This window comes from Salvelinus fontinalis, chromosome 25 (genome assembly GCF_029448725.1).
Source record: "Salvelinus fontinalis isolate EN_2023a chromosome 25, ASM2944872v1, whole genome shotgun sequence".
Taxonomy (NCBI): domain Eukaryota; kingdom Metazoa; phylum Chordata; class Actinopteri; order Salmoniformes; family Salmonidae; genus Salvelinus; species Salvelinus fontinalis.
The window spans coordinates 11,393,869-11,410,747 of record NC_074689.1 but is presented as its reverse complement, the minus strand read 5'-3'; the positions used below and the strand labels follow the sequence as shown (position 1 = coordinate 11,410,747).

Sequence of the window (16,879 nt, the reverse complement as noted above, 5' to 3'; positions counted from 1 at the left end):
ACAATGACACCAAGCATACGTCCAAAGTTGTGGTACAATGGCTTAAGGACAACAAAGTCAAGGTATTGGAGTGGCCATCACAAAGCCCTGACCTCAATCCTATAGCTAATTTGTGGGCAGAACTGGAAAAGCGTGTTCGAGCAAAGAGGCCTACAAACCGGACTCAGTTACACCAGCTCTGTCAGGAGGAATGGGCCAAAATTCACCCAACTTATTGTGGGAAGCTTGTGGAAGGCTACACAAAACGTTTGACCCAAGTTAAACAATTTAAAGGCAATGCTACCAAATACTAATTAAGTGTATGTAAACTTCTGACCCACTGGGAATGTGATGAAAGAAATAAAGCTGAAATAAATCATTCTCTCTACTATTATTCTGACATTTCACATTCTTAAAATAAGGTGGTGATCCTAACTGACCTAAGACAGGGAATTTTTACTAGGATTAAATGTCAGGAATTGTGAAAAACTGAGTTTAAATGTATTTGGCTAAGGTGTATGTAAACTTCCGACTTCAACTATATGTCTACCTGACATATGTTGGAAGACGTGTGCTGAAAGTTTGGGAAAAACAGGATAGAAATGTTCATGTTTTTCCAACCCCGAATTTGCACCACTTCTGTAGAATGACCCATATAGGGAATAGGATGCCATTTGTGACGCATAAAGACAGATCGGGACGTCTGCCTGTTTTAAAACCCTGATCAGTAGTAGGCTATCGATAGCCCCTCTCTCCATCGCTTCACATAGAACCTTCCTTATATAACGCATTCAACATTAATAATGCACGCAGCATTTCAATATGGAGAAGAGATGCTGCCTGCTATTCTTAGTTCAGTTAAGGTGTTATGCAATGGCAACCTTTCCGGAGGAATGTCCCTTGGTGTTAAAATGTAGGATTTTTACAGAGACACTCATTCTTTCGTCTATCCTTTCTTCTTGTCAGCTTGAGTAGCCTAGTTGCAGTAGCAGTGCTGGAGGATTGTGTATAGTATATCTCTGTAGATCGAAGACGTTCAGTAGCCTACATCAGTCATAGACATCCTACAGCTGAATTCATTCTCCATGTAATTCTATGATATCAGGACCCAATGACACTCAATTATATACTATTGCAGTAAATGTAGATTTTTATATTTTTATTATATAAATATATTTATATTTGTTGTTTTTGATATTTGCTCATAGAACAGGGATTTGACCTTGAATATTACACAATGGTAACATTGATTATATTAGGCATATATAATTCAACCTGCATAGCCTAACCTTGCCTCAAGTGCAAACAGTGCTTTTGATTAGAAAATCCAAGCATTAAAATCATATACGTGACACTTTTTACAATGGTTGTTGCTGGGGTGTTTTTAGCTTAGTTTTTGAAGGTAAATATGGAATATACCTCATCTTTCCACTAGGAGGTGCAGATGCTATCCACTTACTATTGGCTAACTAGGCTGTAATATAAGATATGGGATGCAGTGGAACTTACCTAATTCTCACGGCTGACTACACTGACAGAACATGAAAAAGGCATGGAGAATCAGCTTCTCTCAGAACGTAGGGTGCACACATGTCATGTTTGTTTGCATGTTCAGTAGGAATATCCAGAAATAGCTGTAACTAGGCCTATATCCTATCCAGAGACTGGGAGTTGGCTTGCATTATGCGTGTGTATCTCTAATGGTCACACAGCAGCAATCCTTCCATTCTACATTAGCCTTTAGAGATGGGGAGAGACAGACCACTGATGTCTCTACTCCTCTACCAGTAGTGTTCTGACTCCCTCCAGTGGATGAGGGCCTCAATGACATCTTGCTGTAGAATTATTCCTGATGTGTACTGTGTGTGTTCTAGGTTTATAGGTTCTATTTCTGTGTGTTCTATTACTGTGTGTTCTAGGTTCAACTACTGTGTGTTCTAGGTTCTAATCGTGTGTTCTATGTGTTCTTGGTTCTTATACTCTGTGTTCTGTGTATTCTAGGTTCTAATACTGTGTTCTTTGTGTTCTACATTCTAATACTGGGTTACATTGCCTTCGGAAAGTATTCAGACCCCTTGACTTTTTCCATATTTGTTACGTTACAGCCTTATTCTAAAATGTATTAAATATATTTATTTTTTCCAGCAATCTACACATGACAAAGCAAAAACAAGTTTTCAGAAATCTTTGCACATTTATTAAAAATAAAAACACCTATTTACATAAGTATTCAGACCCTTTGCTATGAGACTCAAAATTAAGCTCAGGTGCATCCTGATTCCATTGATCATCCTTGATGTTTCTACAACTTGATTGGAGTCCATCTGTGGTAAATTCAATTGATTGGACATGATTTGGAAAGGCACACACCTGTCTAATATAAGATCCCACAGTTGACAGTGCATGTCTGAGCAAAGATCAAGCCATGGGCTCGAAGGAATTGTCCGTAGAGCTCCGAAACAGGATTTTGTCGAGGCACAGATCTGGGGAAGGATACCAAAGCATTTCTGCAGCATTGACGGTCCGAAAGAACACAGTGGCCTCCATCATTCTTAAATGGAAGAATCTTCCTAGAGCTGGCCACCCGGCCAAACTGAGCAATCGGGGGAGAAGGGCCAAGAACCTGATGGTCACTCTGACAGAGCTAGAGTTCCTCTGTAGAGATGGGAGAACCTTCCAGAAGGACAAGCATCTCTGCAGCTCTCCACCAATCAATCAGACCTTGATGGTAGAGTGGCCAGAGACAGCGCTCCTCAGTAAAAGCCACATGATAGCCCGCTTAGAGTTTGCCAAAAGGCACCTAAATGACTCTGACCATGAGAAACAAGAGTTCTCTGGTCTGATAAAACCAAGATTGAACTCTTTGGTCTGAATGCCAAGCGTCACATCTGGAGGAAACCTGGCACCATCTCTACGGTGAAGCATGGTGGTGGCAGCATCATGCTTTCGGGATGTTTTTCAGCAGCATGTACTGGGAGACTAGTCATGGTCAAGGCAAAGATGAACGGAGCAAAGTACAGAGAGATCCTTGATGAAAACCAGCTCAGGACCCCAGACTGGGGCGAAAGTTCACTTTCAAACAGGACAATGAAATTAAGCACACAGGCAAGACAATGCAGGAGTGGCTTCCGGACAAGTCTCTGAATGTCCTTGAGCGCCAGCCAGAGCCCGGACTTGAAGCCGCTCTAACATCTCTGGAGAGACCTGAAAATAGCTGTGCAGCAACGCACCCCATCCAACTTGACAGAGCTTGAGAGGATCTGCAGAGAAGAATTGTAGAAACTCCCCAAATACAGTTGTGTCAAGCTTGTAGCGTCATACCCAAGAAGACTCGATGCTGTAATCGCTGTAAATGCCATATTTCAGTTTATTTATTTTTAATAATTTAGCAAACATTTCTAAAAACCTGTTTTTGCTTTGTCATTATGGGGTATAGTCTGTAGATTGATGAGGGGGGAAACAATTTAATAAATTTTAGAATAAGGCTGTAAAGTAACAAAATGTGGAAAAGGTCAAGAGGTCTGAACACTCTGACGGCACTGTGCTCTAGTTTCTAATACTTGTGTTTTAGCTTCTTATACGGTGTTCTATGTTCTAATACTGTGCTCTGTGTGTTCTAGGTTCTAATACTGTGCTGTCTTCTCTGCATTCTAGGTTCTGTGAGGGGCCCAGAGGGGTGTATTCAGAGTCCAGGGGCCACCGAGACGTGTCCTACTGGAGGAGGAGAGGTCAGGACTTCAGTGTTCTCCTGGATTACGCTGACTTCAGAGAACCTCGAGGAGGAGGCTATAGGACAGAGGGGGTGCAGCAGCCGCAGAGACAGGAGGTGATTTAAATCTGTGATTTGTTTATTTGACCTTTTTTTAAAGACATAGTGTAATGATAAGTAAAACCACTGAGGATGACACAATAATGCGTGTTCCAAATGGCACCCTATTCCCCATAGGCCCTGGTCAAAGGTATGGCACTACATAGGGACTAGGTTGTCATTTGAGACCTACACAAAGACTGCTTTCCATTGTGGTCCTCTGTCTGTCTAGGTGCCCCCAGAGGATCAGCGACAGCAGCGTGAGAGGCAGCTTTGGGCAGTCCAGTCCCAGTCCCGCTCCAAGCAGAGAGAGGCAGCGCTGCAGCAGTGGACGACGGCTGCCGTGGAGAGGAAGTGTCAGAGCCTGGGCACGGACGAGTGGCGACCCGCCGTGGTCAGCTTCGCCCGCCAGCTCTCGGACAGCGAGGGCGATAGTTGGGCTCGGGCTCAGGAGCAGCAGCAACTGCAGCAGCGCCACCTCCGGACACCGGATGGCGCTGTGGCTGTAATGGGGCCCAGGAACAAAGGGAAGTCCCAGTCTCTGCCCCGAATGCTGCCGCCGGACAGCCTGCAATATGTGGCCATGTCTGGGTCTGTTGGGTCTGGGCAGGACGTGTACAGGAAGGTCAACGGCCACCCAGTGTCCCATCACGACCCTTACAACAGATATAACCACAACCAGGCCGGGACAGGGGACAGGGACAGGTGGTGTGAGAATGACAGCAGACCCTCCAGTCAGGCTAGTATGGCCAGCCAGCTTAGCCAGGGCTCTCTGGTACCAAAGACCCGGTTCAGCCGTCCCCTGCGGCCTCCGTCCTACGAGGTGCACCAGCAGACCCGGGGGAGTTCTGAGACGCTGTCAGGAGACCCAGCAGCAGCATCAACTCCACAGCCCCAGGCCAGGGACAGAACCCCCCTCCCCCACCCCAGGATGGGTGACCCCAGGCTGGACTATTATTCACAGGATGGAGGGTCTGGCACGGATCCTCCGGGTTATATCCCTCCCCCATCGTATCCCCCCAAGAGAGCTCCACTTATGAGAGGGGGCCATGGAGGTCACAGGGGCTATGGAGAGGTCCCAGTGAACTACAGGTAATGGTTGTTGTAGCAAGCGTTACTCGTGATTTTATATTGCTTGTTTACTTTGCTTTTGAAGCGCTTTGAGATTATTTTCTGTTGTTGAGAAGCATCTGCTAAATGACCAAATTAATGTAATATACAATGTAGAAGTTAATACATTATCATTTGTTATTATCAGGTACCACCAGGTGTTCCAGCAGCAACAGATGCGTGGGACCCCGGACCCCTGGTTCAGTAGCAGACACACCGGTGGAGGAGGGTCCTGGCCGGAGCCTCAGAGAGAGCCCCTCCGAGAGAGGAGCGTGCCCCACCGGAAGCAGCTCTACCCTGGCTACAGCGAGCAGCAGCACCAGCCGGGCCTGGGTCCTGGCATCCACTACGTCCACGACCCACGTGTCCGACAAATATCTGGGGGAGGAAGCTCGTCTCTAGGCGGCGGAGGTAACTCCATGACGGACACCGACAACATCCGCCACATCCGTAACTCCACATCCTCTGAGCTTCCCAGTGTCACCGTGTCAGACCACTCGTCTGATGACAGTGCCTTCCTGTCCCCCGCCTCCACGGGGGCCCCGCCGCCACTTGCCAGCACGTCAGATCCAGCCAGTCCGACAACGCCGAAGTCGTCTAGCGACTATGACAATAAGAATAACCGGTGGAAGCAGCAGCACAGCGATTTGCACAAAGAGACTGACTCACTAGATAACTTCCCAGCAGCAACTGACCAAAACTGTAACAGGTATAATCCCAAAAACAACCTAGGTGGTTTCTCTGCCTTCCAGCCCCCGGCCCCGGCCCCGGCCTCATCGGTGCTTCTTAGCTCCAGCTCAGACCAAGGATTCTCGGAAACAACCATCACGCAGGTGAAGAAGATCGTTCCAGGAGACTCAGGAGTAGACCACAACAACAGAAACTCTAAGAGGAAATCTCACAGTGAGACCATATTCTGCCTGGTGTCTGTCCCCATACACATGCAGCAACAACAAACCAATAAAGACTCAGTCTCCACAGCGGACCAGAACAATAATGAGAAGATGCCTGACAGTCTGCCAAGTAGTCTGCCAATCGTGAGCGTCTTCGCCACAGAAGACAACCAAAACACTGTGGTCCAATCAGACAACAGCCAAAGCCTCCGTAGCAAGTCGTTATCAGAGATGGGTCTCAAACCCCCCTCCCACACCAGCAGCTTCAGTTCTATGAGAAGCACCAGGAAGGGTCCTCTGAGGAAGGAGATAGTAGACGCCTGGTCACTCCAGGCCAGTGCTGACAAGGAGCTGTGCTATGCTGGCTCCTGGCCCGGGGACCAGTACAGGAACCAGGAAACCCAGACCAGCTCCCCCGTGAAAGGTCCTGGGAGTACAGGGGGAACAGGTCAGCCTGGAGGACAAGGGGGTCAGGAGCCAGGCCACCCGGCCTCAGACACAACCACAGACAGCGGCGTGGGCACCGACTGCAGCGCCGTGTCCGCCTCCTACGGCGTGGGCTACCCCATGAAAGGCCAGAAGAACCTCCACCCGTCCAGCAACAGCGCCTTCTCCCGCCTCAGTATCAGCCCGGCCCAGCCCCTGTCACTTCCATCACTCCCACCCCAGCCTCCACCCTCTGGATCTGGGGAGGAGAGAGACCAACATACCTCCACATCCAGGAAGACTGGTGCTACTACCACCACCTCCAACACCACTACCAAACCCCCAGACGATGTCAACGCTAACAGCCAGGGCCAGGTGGCGTTTGGTCAGTTCCTGCTGAAGCCGGTAAGCCGGCGGCCGTGGGACGCCATCGAAGAGCTGGAGTGTTTCAACAAGGCTGCAGGCGTAGAACTAGACCAGATCCAGAAGGTCCAGCCCAGGAGACCCAGTGTGGACCAGTGTATAGACGACCTGGACGAGGTGTACAGGAACATCATGGAGCTGAGCGGAGAAGACACACAACATCAACAACAACATCAGCCCATAGCCCCTCCCCCTCTGGATTTTGAGCGGGAGACAGTTAGCCTTCCAGACCAGCGCCTGAATAACAAACCCAACAACAACATCCCTACCATCAGGCCCAGACTAGACAGCTGGGGCCCTGGTTCCTCTATAGACCCAGAATATAGGGAGGTGAGGAGTGCCTTCTCCAGGCCCCAGCCCCAGAACAGGACCAGCATCCCCAGACCACTGAGAGAGGACCTGGTGCCCACTGGCTTCAGAGACTACAAACTCCACAATGAACAGGGTGACCACAGGGAAACCTATGACCCCAGGCTTACCTATAGGCAGGAGCAGGACGTCGCCAAGGAGTCTCTACTGAGGGATGTGGGGCTCACCGTCTACACTGAGGCCCCTGGGGAGCAGGACCAGCACTGTGGCCCCCCATTCACACCGCTCACATCGTTAGACCACGAGGAACTATGTCAGAATGTACAGCTATTATGGGAGAGCGGAGAGGAACCATCTCTAGCCAAAAGCAGCCAGGTTGAGGTTGCGCAGATCCGTGAGGGCAGTAATAAGGACGAGCTGGGCCCCACTAAAGTAGTGGAAGAGGAGAGGAAGGTAAAGACGGATAATGTGCCCGTTGTGCCACCCAGATTCAGAGGCCATGAGCCCAATCTGAACATCCGCAGGGCACGGAGTGAGAACAGCAGGTCGCCAAGAGGTGAAGGGTTGCGGGGGTCACCACGACCCGGCAGGCTGACCCGGGAGGCAGCGCTCGCCTTCAAGTATGGCGACTACAGATACAGCGTCAGCTCCGATCCTCTGAGTTGGCGTAATGAGGCGACGTTGGCAGATAGACACCTGGAGACCCTGCTGATCAAGGAGAAGGCGAACACCAGGCCCACGGAGGACCTGAGTAATCTATATGAGGTGAAGTGTGCCAAGGGGATCCCTGAGAACGAGACGATGGAGCAGAGAGCAGCCAGGATACTGGGGATAGACGTAGCCCCGGATTCACTGCAGGGCCGGGTCCAGGAGAGAGAGGAGGTGTCACTGCAGGAGGTGGTGGAGGGAGAGACTGGCATAGGTGAAACGCAGGCGCACAGCCCTTACAGAGAGCAGCAGAACAAATATGACACAAGGACTGGGGGAGGGACACCAGAACTCCATCCAGAAGGAGCACAGGCTGTGGAATCACTGGGCCTGGTCGAACAGAAAGAGGAGGAGCAGGAGCATGGAGACAACACAGAGAATCAGAGACAACACAAAGAAGAAACCCAGGAGCACAGTCCGGACAGAGACACGGAGACACAGCTTGTGAGAAGACAGTACGAGCAAGTGATGGAGGTAGAGGTATCCGTGGTTACCTTGGGAGAGGAGAAAGGAGGAGGACCCACTAAGAATGACAGCCTATCAGTATATGAAGACAGACATGCTGGAGGAGGTGGAGAGAGCCAGAGCCACCCCTCCATGGTGCTGGGGCTACCGGAGTTCCCTCCCAGTAGTCTGCCCCTGTCTCTGCCCGTGACCCGAGACGAGGAGCTGGCCCTCAGCGTGCTGAGTGTGGGAGGGGGTGGGGAGAGGCAAGGAAAGAAGGGACACGGTAGTGGTGGTGCCTCCCCCAGGCTCTCCTCGTCCCCCTCCTCCATATCACCTGGCTGTACGGAGAGCATGGCCCACATGGATGAGCCGTTCTCCGTCTCCTGCATCCGTGTCAGGAGTTCAGGAGAGGCAGAACCAGAACAAGAGACCAGGGTAGTGGTAGAGGCAGAGCGAGAGAACGACGCAAACCCAGGGGAAGGGATGAGGCAGGCAGAGGAGAAGAGAGAGAGGGGGGAGATTGAGGAGTTGAGGATGGAGTCCAAGGCGGAGGGGGAAGAGATAGAAGATGAGCCAGAGGTCGTGCAGGAGGAGGAGAAGAAAGAGGAAATCAAAATCAAGGGGATGAAGGACAAGGAGAAAGAGCCAAAGACAAAAAGAGAGGAGAAGACAAGAGAGGGGCAGGAGATGGAGAAGGAGGAAGTGGTAGAGCCAGATGAGAAAAGAGAGGGGCAGGAGGTGGAGAGGAGTGAAAAACCAAATGTCCAACAGGAGTTTAGGCCAGAGCCGGTCTCCAGACCTATGAAACCTCCTCTCCTCCCCAAGCCCATCCCTAAACCTCGTTGCGGCACGGTGGCCAAGAGAGAGATCACCCTCCCCCTGAGCTTCAGTGTATCTTCCTGTGGCTCCTCTGCCACCCTAGAGGACGACGAGATGCTCTCGGGTACGGTAGGAACATGGACACATGCATGCCTTGAATAAGAACCATTTTAAAACACTTTTCATACTACAGTTCAAAGTGCTTTAAACACGTAATTGTAAATATATTTTGTTAGATCTTGAAATATGTGCATTTCCTTCAGCCTGGTTCATTAGTGGAAGGGAGTTTTGTTTTGGCATGTGTGCCACAAGAGGGAGCTATTTTCCTAGCATATGAGTGATAGAAGTTTCATTTAGAATTGGTTTTAATACATTCAAAAGACTAATACTGCTGGAAAACACACCAAGAACATTCTCAGATGAACTAGTAGGGATGCAACCTTTGCTCTGGTTGGCTGAGTGGCAGTTTGACCTAAATGGACAATAAGGTGTTTTTATAGCAGAACTGTGGGAGAACCCAGCCATAAAACCACTCCAGAAACGAGCAGTTATTCCAGCTGTATGATAGAACTGTTTATTGGGTTGGTTTAGTGTGTGTGTGTGTGTGTGTGTGTGTGTGTGTGTGTGTGTGTGTGTGTGTGTGTGTGTGTGTGTGTGTGTGTGTGTGTGTGTGTGTGTGTGTGTGTGTGTGTGTGTGTGTGTGTGTGTGTGTGTGTGTGTGTGTGTGTGTGTGTGTGTGTGTGTGTGTGTGTGTGAGAGCTGGGAGTCCTCCGAGACCACTGTGACTCACTGAAACAAGTTGTTTTAGATAAGATGGATTTTCCTAGCCTGGTCCCAGATCTGTTTGTGTTCTTGCCAGTTTGGCATTGCTAATGGAATCATCATTGTGAATCTCTGACTGGATTGTGATCGGTGTCCTTTCTTTTACTCCGCAGACTCCTATGATCCTAGTCGAGTGGAGAGAGTGTAACCTCGACCTCTATCAATACCTTCGACATCTGGGGGGAATTGGCTTTGGTCACCGCTCCGTCCGCCCATCCGTCCGTCAACTTTTCAGTCAATGCCTGTGTCTCCCAAATAGCACCCTATTCTCTATATAGTGCACTTCTTTTGACCAGAACTCAAAAGTAGTGCACTATATAGGGAATTAGGACACAAACTTCATCTCACCCCATGATCCCCCCCCAACCACTGTGCCCCCTTTTCACCAATACAAGCATTGTTTACGCAACAGCAACAGTCTATAATGTCTGTCTGATTCCTGGTGCTCCAATGGCCTCTCGACTGCCAAACAAGAGAACCACCTGGACCCATCAGTCCTCTGGCCTTCATACTTCTACTTACCCTCCTCTTCCTCCTCTTCACCATCCTCCTCTCCTTCCAGACGCTTCCAGTCATTAGTGTCCTACTTTTGACTAGGGCCCTTAGGGCTCTGGTAAAAAGTAGTACACTGTAAATAGTAAATAGGGTGCCATTTGGGACGTCAGCTGGGTTTTCTTGGAATTGCATGTCTGTCATCAATTGTCTCCCAAATCCCAATACAACAGCACTGTGGTTCCTTCCTAGAGGCCTGATGTTGGAATATGAATGTAAAGAAGTGCTTCTGCTTTTCAAACACAAACCGTTACTATGAGATGAAACCACAAAAAGACAAACGTCTCGCATTACAATCAGTGTTACTTACGCACACACCAAATGTAAATAATAATTATAGAGGTTTAAGGTTTTATTCCAACATACTTTTGTGAGGTTTGTTGCTGAACTGTATATTTTCTTACCTGTGTTGAGAACTTAAATGTCGAAGAAGAATCCGATTTTGAAAGCTATACTCTTGAGATGTTATTACCAATGGATACATCTTTCCTGTTCTCTGTTATTGTGTGTGTGGCTTGGCCGTGAGGCCTGAGAATGTAATTCTATATGAGGCTGGATCAGATTGAGAATAGCCTGGTCCCGGATTTGTTTTTGCTGTCCTGCCAACTCCTATGGTCATTGGTTTGACAGTTGGCATGACGGCACAAACAGATCTGGGATCAGGCTAGATATAAAACACTGTGGTGTTTGACTATAGTGTCACTCAGAGCAATACTGTTGTTACACAGAGCTTCTCTTGGGGCTGCTTTGAGAGAGCAGCCAAGAGCCTGTGTCCTGTAAGGCCCAATCCCAAACTGCCCCCTAGACACCTACATTTGAGATGGGGCCCAAGACATTGATCTCATTACAAATCGTTGCGTTAAATCTCTACCATTTGGTACTGAGAGCACCAGAGGTGGCACTGTTCACTAACGTCACTGGTCCTGTGTCAACTGTCTGTGAGCTGGTGGTTCAACGTTGAAGGTGTTCCTCAGGTGAATGCGAGGACCGTTTTGTTTAATTTCTAGTGCCAGGACTGTGTCAGGACTGTGTCAGGACTGTGTCAGGGGTCAGATTTTGTTCTTTCAGCATCAGCAATCGCAGCGACATTTCATTTAGCAAAATGTATTTATTTTTGTTAATCAATCCTCATACTGTACAAAAAAATAAGTATATTTTAAGTATATTTTCAAATGTAAAAGAGGTTTATATTTAACCGTGCAGTTTCATTTGCTCACATAAATCCATTTTTGAGATATCACGTGAATATATCACATTTTTTCAAAAGTGCTTTTTTTGTTGTTGCAAGAAACAATAGATAGACATGTAAGGATCTCAGTGTGCCTTGTACACACTTCTGTTTCTGTGGTAGTCTGAGTCCCAAATAGCACCCTATGCCCTATATAGTGCACTGCTTTTGACCAGAGCCCTATTGACCCTAGTCAAAATGAGTGGACTATGTAGGGCAGGGGTGCTCAACTCTTACCCTATGAGGTCAGCAGCCGGCTGGCCTTCTGTTCTACCTGATTATTAATTGCACCCACCTGGTGTCCCAGGTGTAAATCAGTCCCTGATTAGAAGGGAACAATGAAAAAATGCAGCGGAACTGGCTTCAAGGTCCAGAGTTGAGTTGGAGGGATATAGGGGATATGCTGCCATTTTGAGGCATACCAAATGTTTCTTAATGTTTAACACATACAGTATGTGTACTTTAATGACTAAGCTCATTTTCTTATTTCAACTGGACGTGTTGTAATTCATCGTTAATTGTATATGGATAAGACCATTTTGTGTTATTTTGGCAATAATAATGAAATGTATGTTATGGAAATCAAAACTATATCTTTGATATATAAAATGTTAATTCATTAACCTGATAAATGTAAACGTTCAACATATCAAACGCCTTGTAAGCTGGCAAAGCATAGCAATTCATATGTTTTCATGCTCTTCACTAAGGATTTAATTGTAATTGTTATACACCTTTATGTTGTTGCTCAAATAACTGACTTGCATATCACATTAGACTATATGCAAGGCAGTGTGTGTCATCAACCAATACTGGTTGAAAGATCTAGGCCTAATTCTGAACCAAAACAGGTTTCCATGTATAAAGACTTCAATATGTTATTTCTCCCCGCTTGCTACAAACATACTGCAATTATCTTTACCCCGGGATTGAACTTATGCGGTACGGATGGATGTTGCGTATGCAGGAAGTCAGTTTGAGCTTTGAGTTTGTAATACTGTAGCCCTGATATCAAGCACAGGATAATGTTGACGCCATAGAATTAGAATGATTGAAATTCTAAGTATGATTCTACTTGTAATCATGGTAATTCTATGGTTGACACTACCAACCCTTTGCCCTGTAACTCTAGGCTAGGTTCCAGGTGGACTATCGTTAAATGGTCATTCTCATAGACCTTTTGTACCGCAAGCTATTTGTAACATAGATACTATCGTTGCATATCTTGCTGTGATGTTTTCTATTTTCATACAAAGTCTGTACAGCTTTTTTTGTACGCGCATACAGGCATCCATTTTCTTTTTGTTATTGCATGTAATACGTAAGAAGGTGTTATGGAGAGAAAGGTATTTGCATATAATCGCATTTGGTACTATAGTCTACCCAATAAGCAGCTGTTATATTTCATATAATGCATATTTTATTTCCAAAAATGTACGCCACGTATTTAAAATGAAAGCAAGGTATTTTTTTGAGTATTGTAAAAAGGGAACTCTGTTTTTGGAGCCACATGTTTGTCTGTATTCGTGTTATGATCATTAAAAAGGAGAATACATACAGTCAGTGTGCTAGTGTTGTATAACATTGCAGATTATTCATAAATAAACTCTTTGCATGTAAGATATGCCTCAGTTTTTTTAATATTATCACTTTGGAGAAATATTTTGATGTACAGTGTATTTGGTTTCAGTGCAAAGAGGCAGTCTGTGAATCATACCGATGTATTTATGATGAATTGATAGTACTAAAATGGCCTCTGTTCTATTTAACAGATTCAAAGTACACTGTTCTGGCTGTGATCACTACATCTTCCATGCTTCCATGCATGTCTCATGTTATTGAATCTGTCCGTAGTGCTGGACAAGGTACACTACCTTACCAGAAGTATGTGGACACCTGCTCGTCGAACATCTCATTCCAAAATCATAGCCATTAATATGGAGTTGGTCCCCCCCTTTGCTGTTATAACAGCCTCCACTCTTCTGGGAAGACTTTCAACTAGATGTTGGAACATTGCTGCAGGGACTTGCTTCCATTCAGCCACAAGAGCATTAGTGAGGTCGGGCACTGATGTTGGGCGATTAGGCCTGGCTCGCAGTCGGCGTTCCAATTCACCCCAAAGGTGTTCAATGGGGTTGAGGTCAGGGCTCTCTGCAGGCCAGTCAAGTTCTTCCACACCAATCTCGACAAACCATTTCTCTATGGACCTTGCTTTGTGCACAGGGACATTGTCATGCTGAAACAGGAAAGGGCCTTCCCCGAACTGTTGCCACAAATTTGGCAGTACAGAATCATCTAGAATATCATTGTATGCTGTAGCGTTACTAAGGGGCCTAGCCCGAACCATGAAAAACAGCCCCAGACCACCATTCCTCCTACTCCAAACTTTACAGTTGGCACTATGCATTCGGGCAGGTACAGTTCTCCTGGCATCCGCCAAACCTATATTCTTTCGTCGAACTGCCAGATGGTGAAGCGTTATTAATCACTCCAGAGACCGCGTTTCCACCGCTATAGAGTCCAATGGTGGTGAGCTTCACACCACTACAGCCGACGCTTGGCATTGCGATTTTAGGGTTGTGTGCGGCTGCTCGGCCATGGAAACCCACTTCATGAAGCTCCTGACCAACAGTTATTGTGCTGACGTTGCTTCCAGAGGCAGTTTGGAACTTGGCAGTGAGTGTTGCAACCGAGGACAGACAATTTTTACGCACTGCTTTAGCACTTGGCGGTTCTGTTCTGTGAGCTTGTGTGGTCCACCACTTTGCGGCTGAGCCATTGTTGCTCCTAGACGTTTCCACTTCACAGTAACAGCGCTTACAGTTGACCGGGGCAGCTCTAGGAGGGCAGAAATTTGGCAAACTGACTTGTTGGTAAGGTGGCATCCTATGACGGTGCCACGTTGAAAGTCACTGAGCTCTTTTATTTTTTTTATTTAACCTTTATTTAACTAGGCAAGTCAGTTATTTACAATGACGGCCTACCCTGGCCAAACCCTAACGCCGCTGGGCCAATTGTGCGCCGCCCCATGGGACTCCCAATCACGGCCGGTTGTGATACAGCCTGGAATTGAACCAGGGTCTATAGTGACACCTCTAGCACTAAGAAGCAGTGCCTTAGATCACTGCACCACTCGGGAGCCTCTTCAGTAACGCCATTCTACTGCCAATTTATGGCAATGGAGATTGCATGACTGTGTGCTCAATTTTATACACCTGTCAGTAATGGGTGTGGCTGAAATAGCTGAATCCACTCATTTCAAGAGGTGGCCACATACTTTTGTATATATATAGTGTATATATACAAAATCTTATTAAAGATCAGTGATACTATCAGGAGCGGTGTGCAGGTTTCTTCTTTTTTCTCATTTAATTCAACTGTTACCATGCACCTGCAACAAAGATGTGCTCAGATGTGCGAGTGCCTTTTGAATTGTGTGTATATAGTGTATATAACTGGTCTGGTAGAACAACAACAGGTCCATTCAAATAGGATCAGTGATGTAGGAGTGTACTGTACCACGGTAGAAACCATAAGTAGGTCACAGCATAATACTGACTGAAAGAGTTTCTGCATGAATGTTCCTGTGTATATAAAACACATGTACCACCTCCTAAATGGCGCCCTATATAGTGAAGTACTTTTGACCAGGGCCAATAGTAGCAGTGCATTATATAGTGCATAGGGTGCTATTTGGGATGCACCCACGATCAAAGCTATCCTCATTAGCATATGAACAGGATCTGAACGTCCCAGATAACAATCATGTTTGTTGTTTCCTCTTCTCATTCAGTATCCCTCCCTGGGATTGGTTCATCTAACCATGAACTGATTGTCCTGTCTTCAAAAGGTCATTAAATAATGAACTGTTGTGCAGTGTACATTCATGTGGACATACCACTTCCTAGCATATCCTATCTGTATCAGTTGTGTTTTACAGCGTGCCTTCTCAGAAACAACGCTTTCCAGGGGACTGTAAAGTTGTAATGTGCAGTAGTGTGCGTTCAGAAATCAATGAAGAGGCTTAATGGAATACCAATAGTACTGCAAGTACTTCCTACTGAGTGGTCCCATACACCAGGAACACACACACTCACACACATTCACACACACACATTCACACACGTACACACTTTGCTGCTGACAAACAATGCAATAGATTATCTCAGTATCTTGTTTAGCTTAGTATCTAGTTAAACTGTAAGCTATAAAAACAAAGAGAGTCGCACACTCCGTATATATAACCTCCTAGTCATTTATTGGGTAAAAAAACACCAACGATTTGGGCATCACTGCGCCTTCTTCAGGGTCATACTACCCTAACATGGGCCTCTCTGTCTGGGTATTGCTCTGTACTGTACTGTACCTGACACTTTCCATAGTAAATCCTCATTGTTTTGGATTTGATGGGCTATGGACCTACTGGCCTAAGGTCCTATGTATAATCAGATCAGACATGCTAAACAGTAACAGTATGACCTCTAACACTGTAACAGGGGATCAAGAGTACCAGAGGAGGCTGGTGGGAGGCGCTATAGGAGGACAGGGTCGTTGTAATGGCTGGAATGGAATATATGAAACAGAGTTAAACCTGTGGTTTCAATATGTTTGATGTGTTTGATACCGTTCCATTTCAGCCATTACGACGAGCCCGTCCTCCTATAGCTCCTCCCACCAGCCTCCTCTGGCACGTACCTCCAGTCTCCTGCTGTGACTGGCCCAGCCTGAGGTCAGGACCAGGCCTGTGTAACAACTGGCACCCTATTCCCTATATAGTGCACTATATAGTATGGACTGTAGTCTGTAGTGGAACGGACCACAGTCTACACTGTCTATAGCAGGAGTGTTCCGCCTCCTCTCCCTCCGTGGTTTTAGCTCAATGGGTCTTTTCCGTTGGTCAGATGGAATAAATTGCCATTGTGTGTAGGTGCTGGCTGGTCTGGTGCATTATGGGTAGCCCTCGTTGTAGCCTACTGTGTGTGCCAAGTATAGGCTACAGATTATGGGAGATGCCCACTTCCCACTCATCATGGAATCTGTCTACCTACCAGACTCCAGTCGTCACCCACTGCTGAATCTGTCTCCACTGGTGTAGATACATATATTTAAAAAAATGGAAATATATCTCACTTCAACAAAAAAGTGCGATATTCTGCTTGTCCTGGCATATCTGATTAATGTACACACCATCTTTTATTTAGTCTGGGAAAGACAGTAAAAAAGGCCAATCCTTTGTGTTTGAATGACCTCAGCATAAAGCAGGGCCTAGAGACATTGAGCGACTGAGCTGTGGCTGTTTTCACGTTCTCACGACTGAAAACAAGACATGGAGCCAGAGACAGTTCATTTGTCGTC

The 16,879-nt window shown here is 46.8% G+C and overlaps 1 protein-coding gene across 2 annotated transcripts in view; it reads left to right on the top strand.

Annotated features, from left to right (window-relative positions):
- The window catches only part of jcada (junctional cadherin 5 associated a), a 33,973-nt gene extending 20,829 nt beyond the window's left edge, over positions 1-13,144 (top strand). For both annotated transcript variants that reach the window (XM_055881285.1, XM_055881286.1), the window contains exons 3-6: positions 3,634-3,805; positions 4,020-4,879; positions 5,046-9,046; positions 9,858-13,144. In XM_055881285.1, coding sequence (XP_055737260.1) covers positions 3,634-3,805; positions 4,020-4,879; positions 5,046-9,046; positions 9,858-9,892 — 5,068 coding nt within the window. In that variant the 3' untranslated portion in view covers positions 9,893-13,144. The remainder of the gene's footprint in view (positions 1-3,633; positions 3,806-4,019; positions 4,880-5,045; positions 9,047-9,857) is intronic.
- Positions 13,145-16,879: the final 3,735 nt, after the last annotated feature.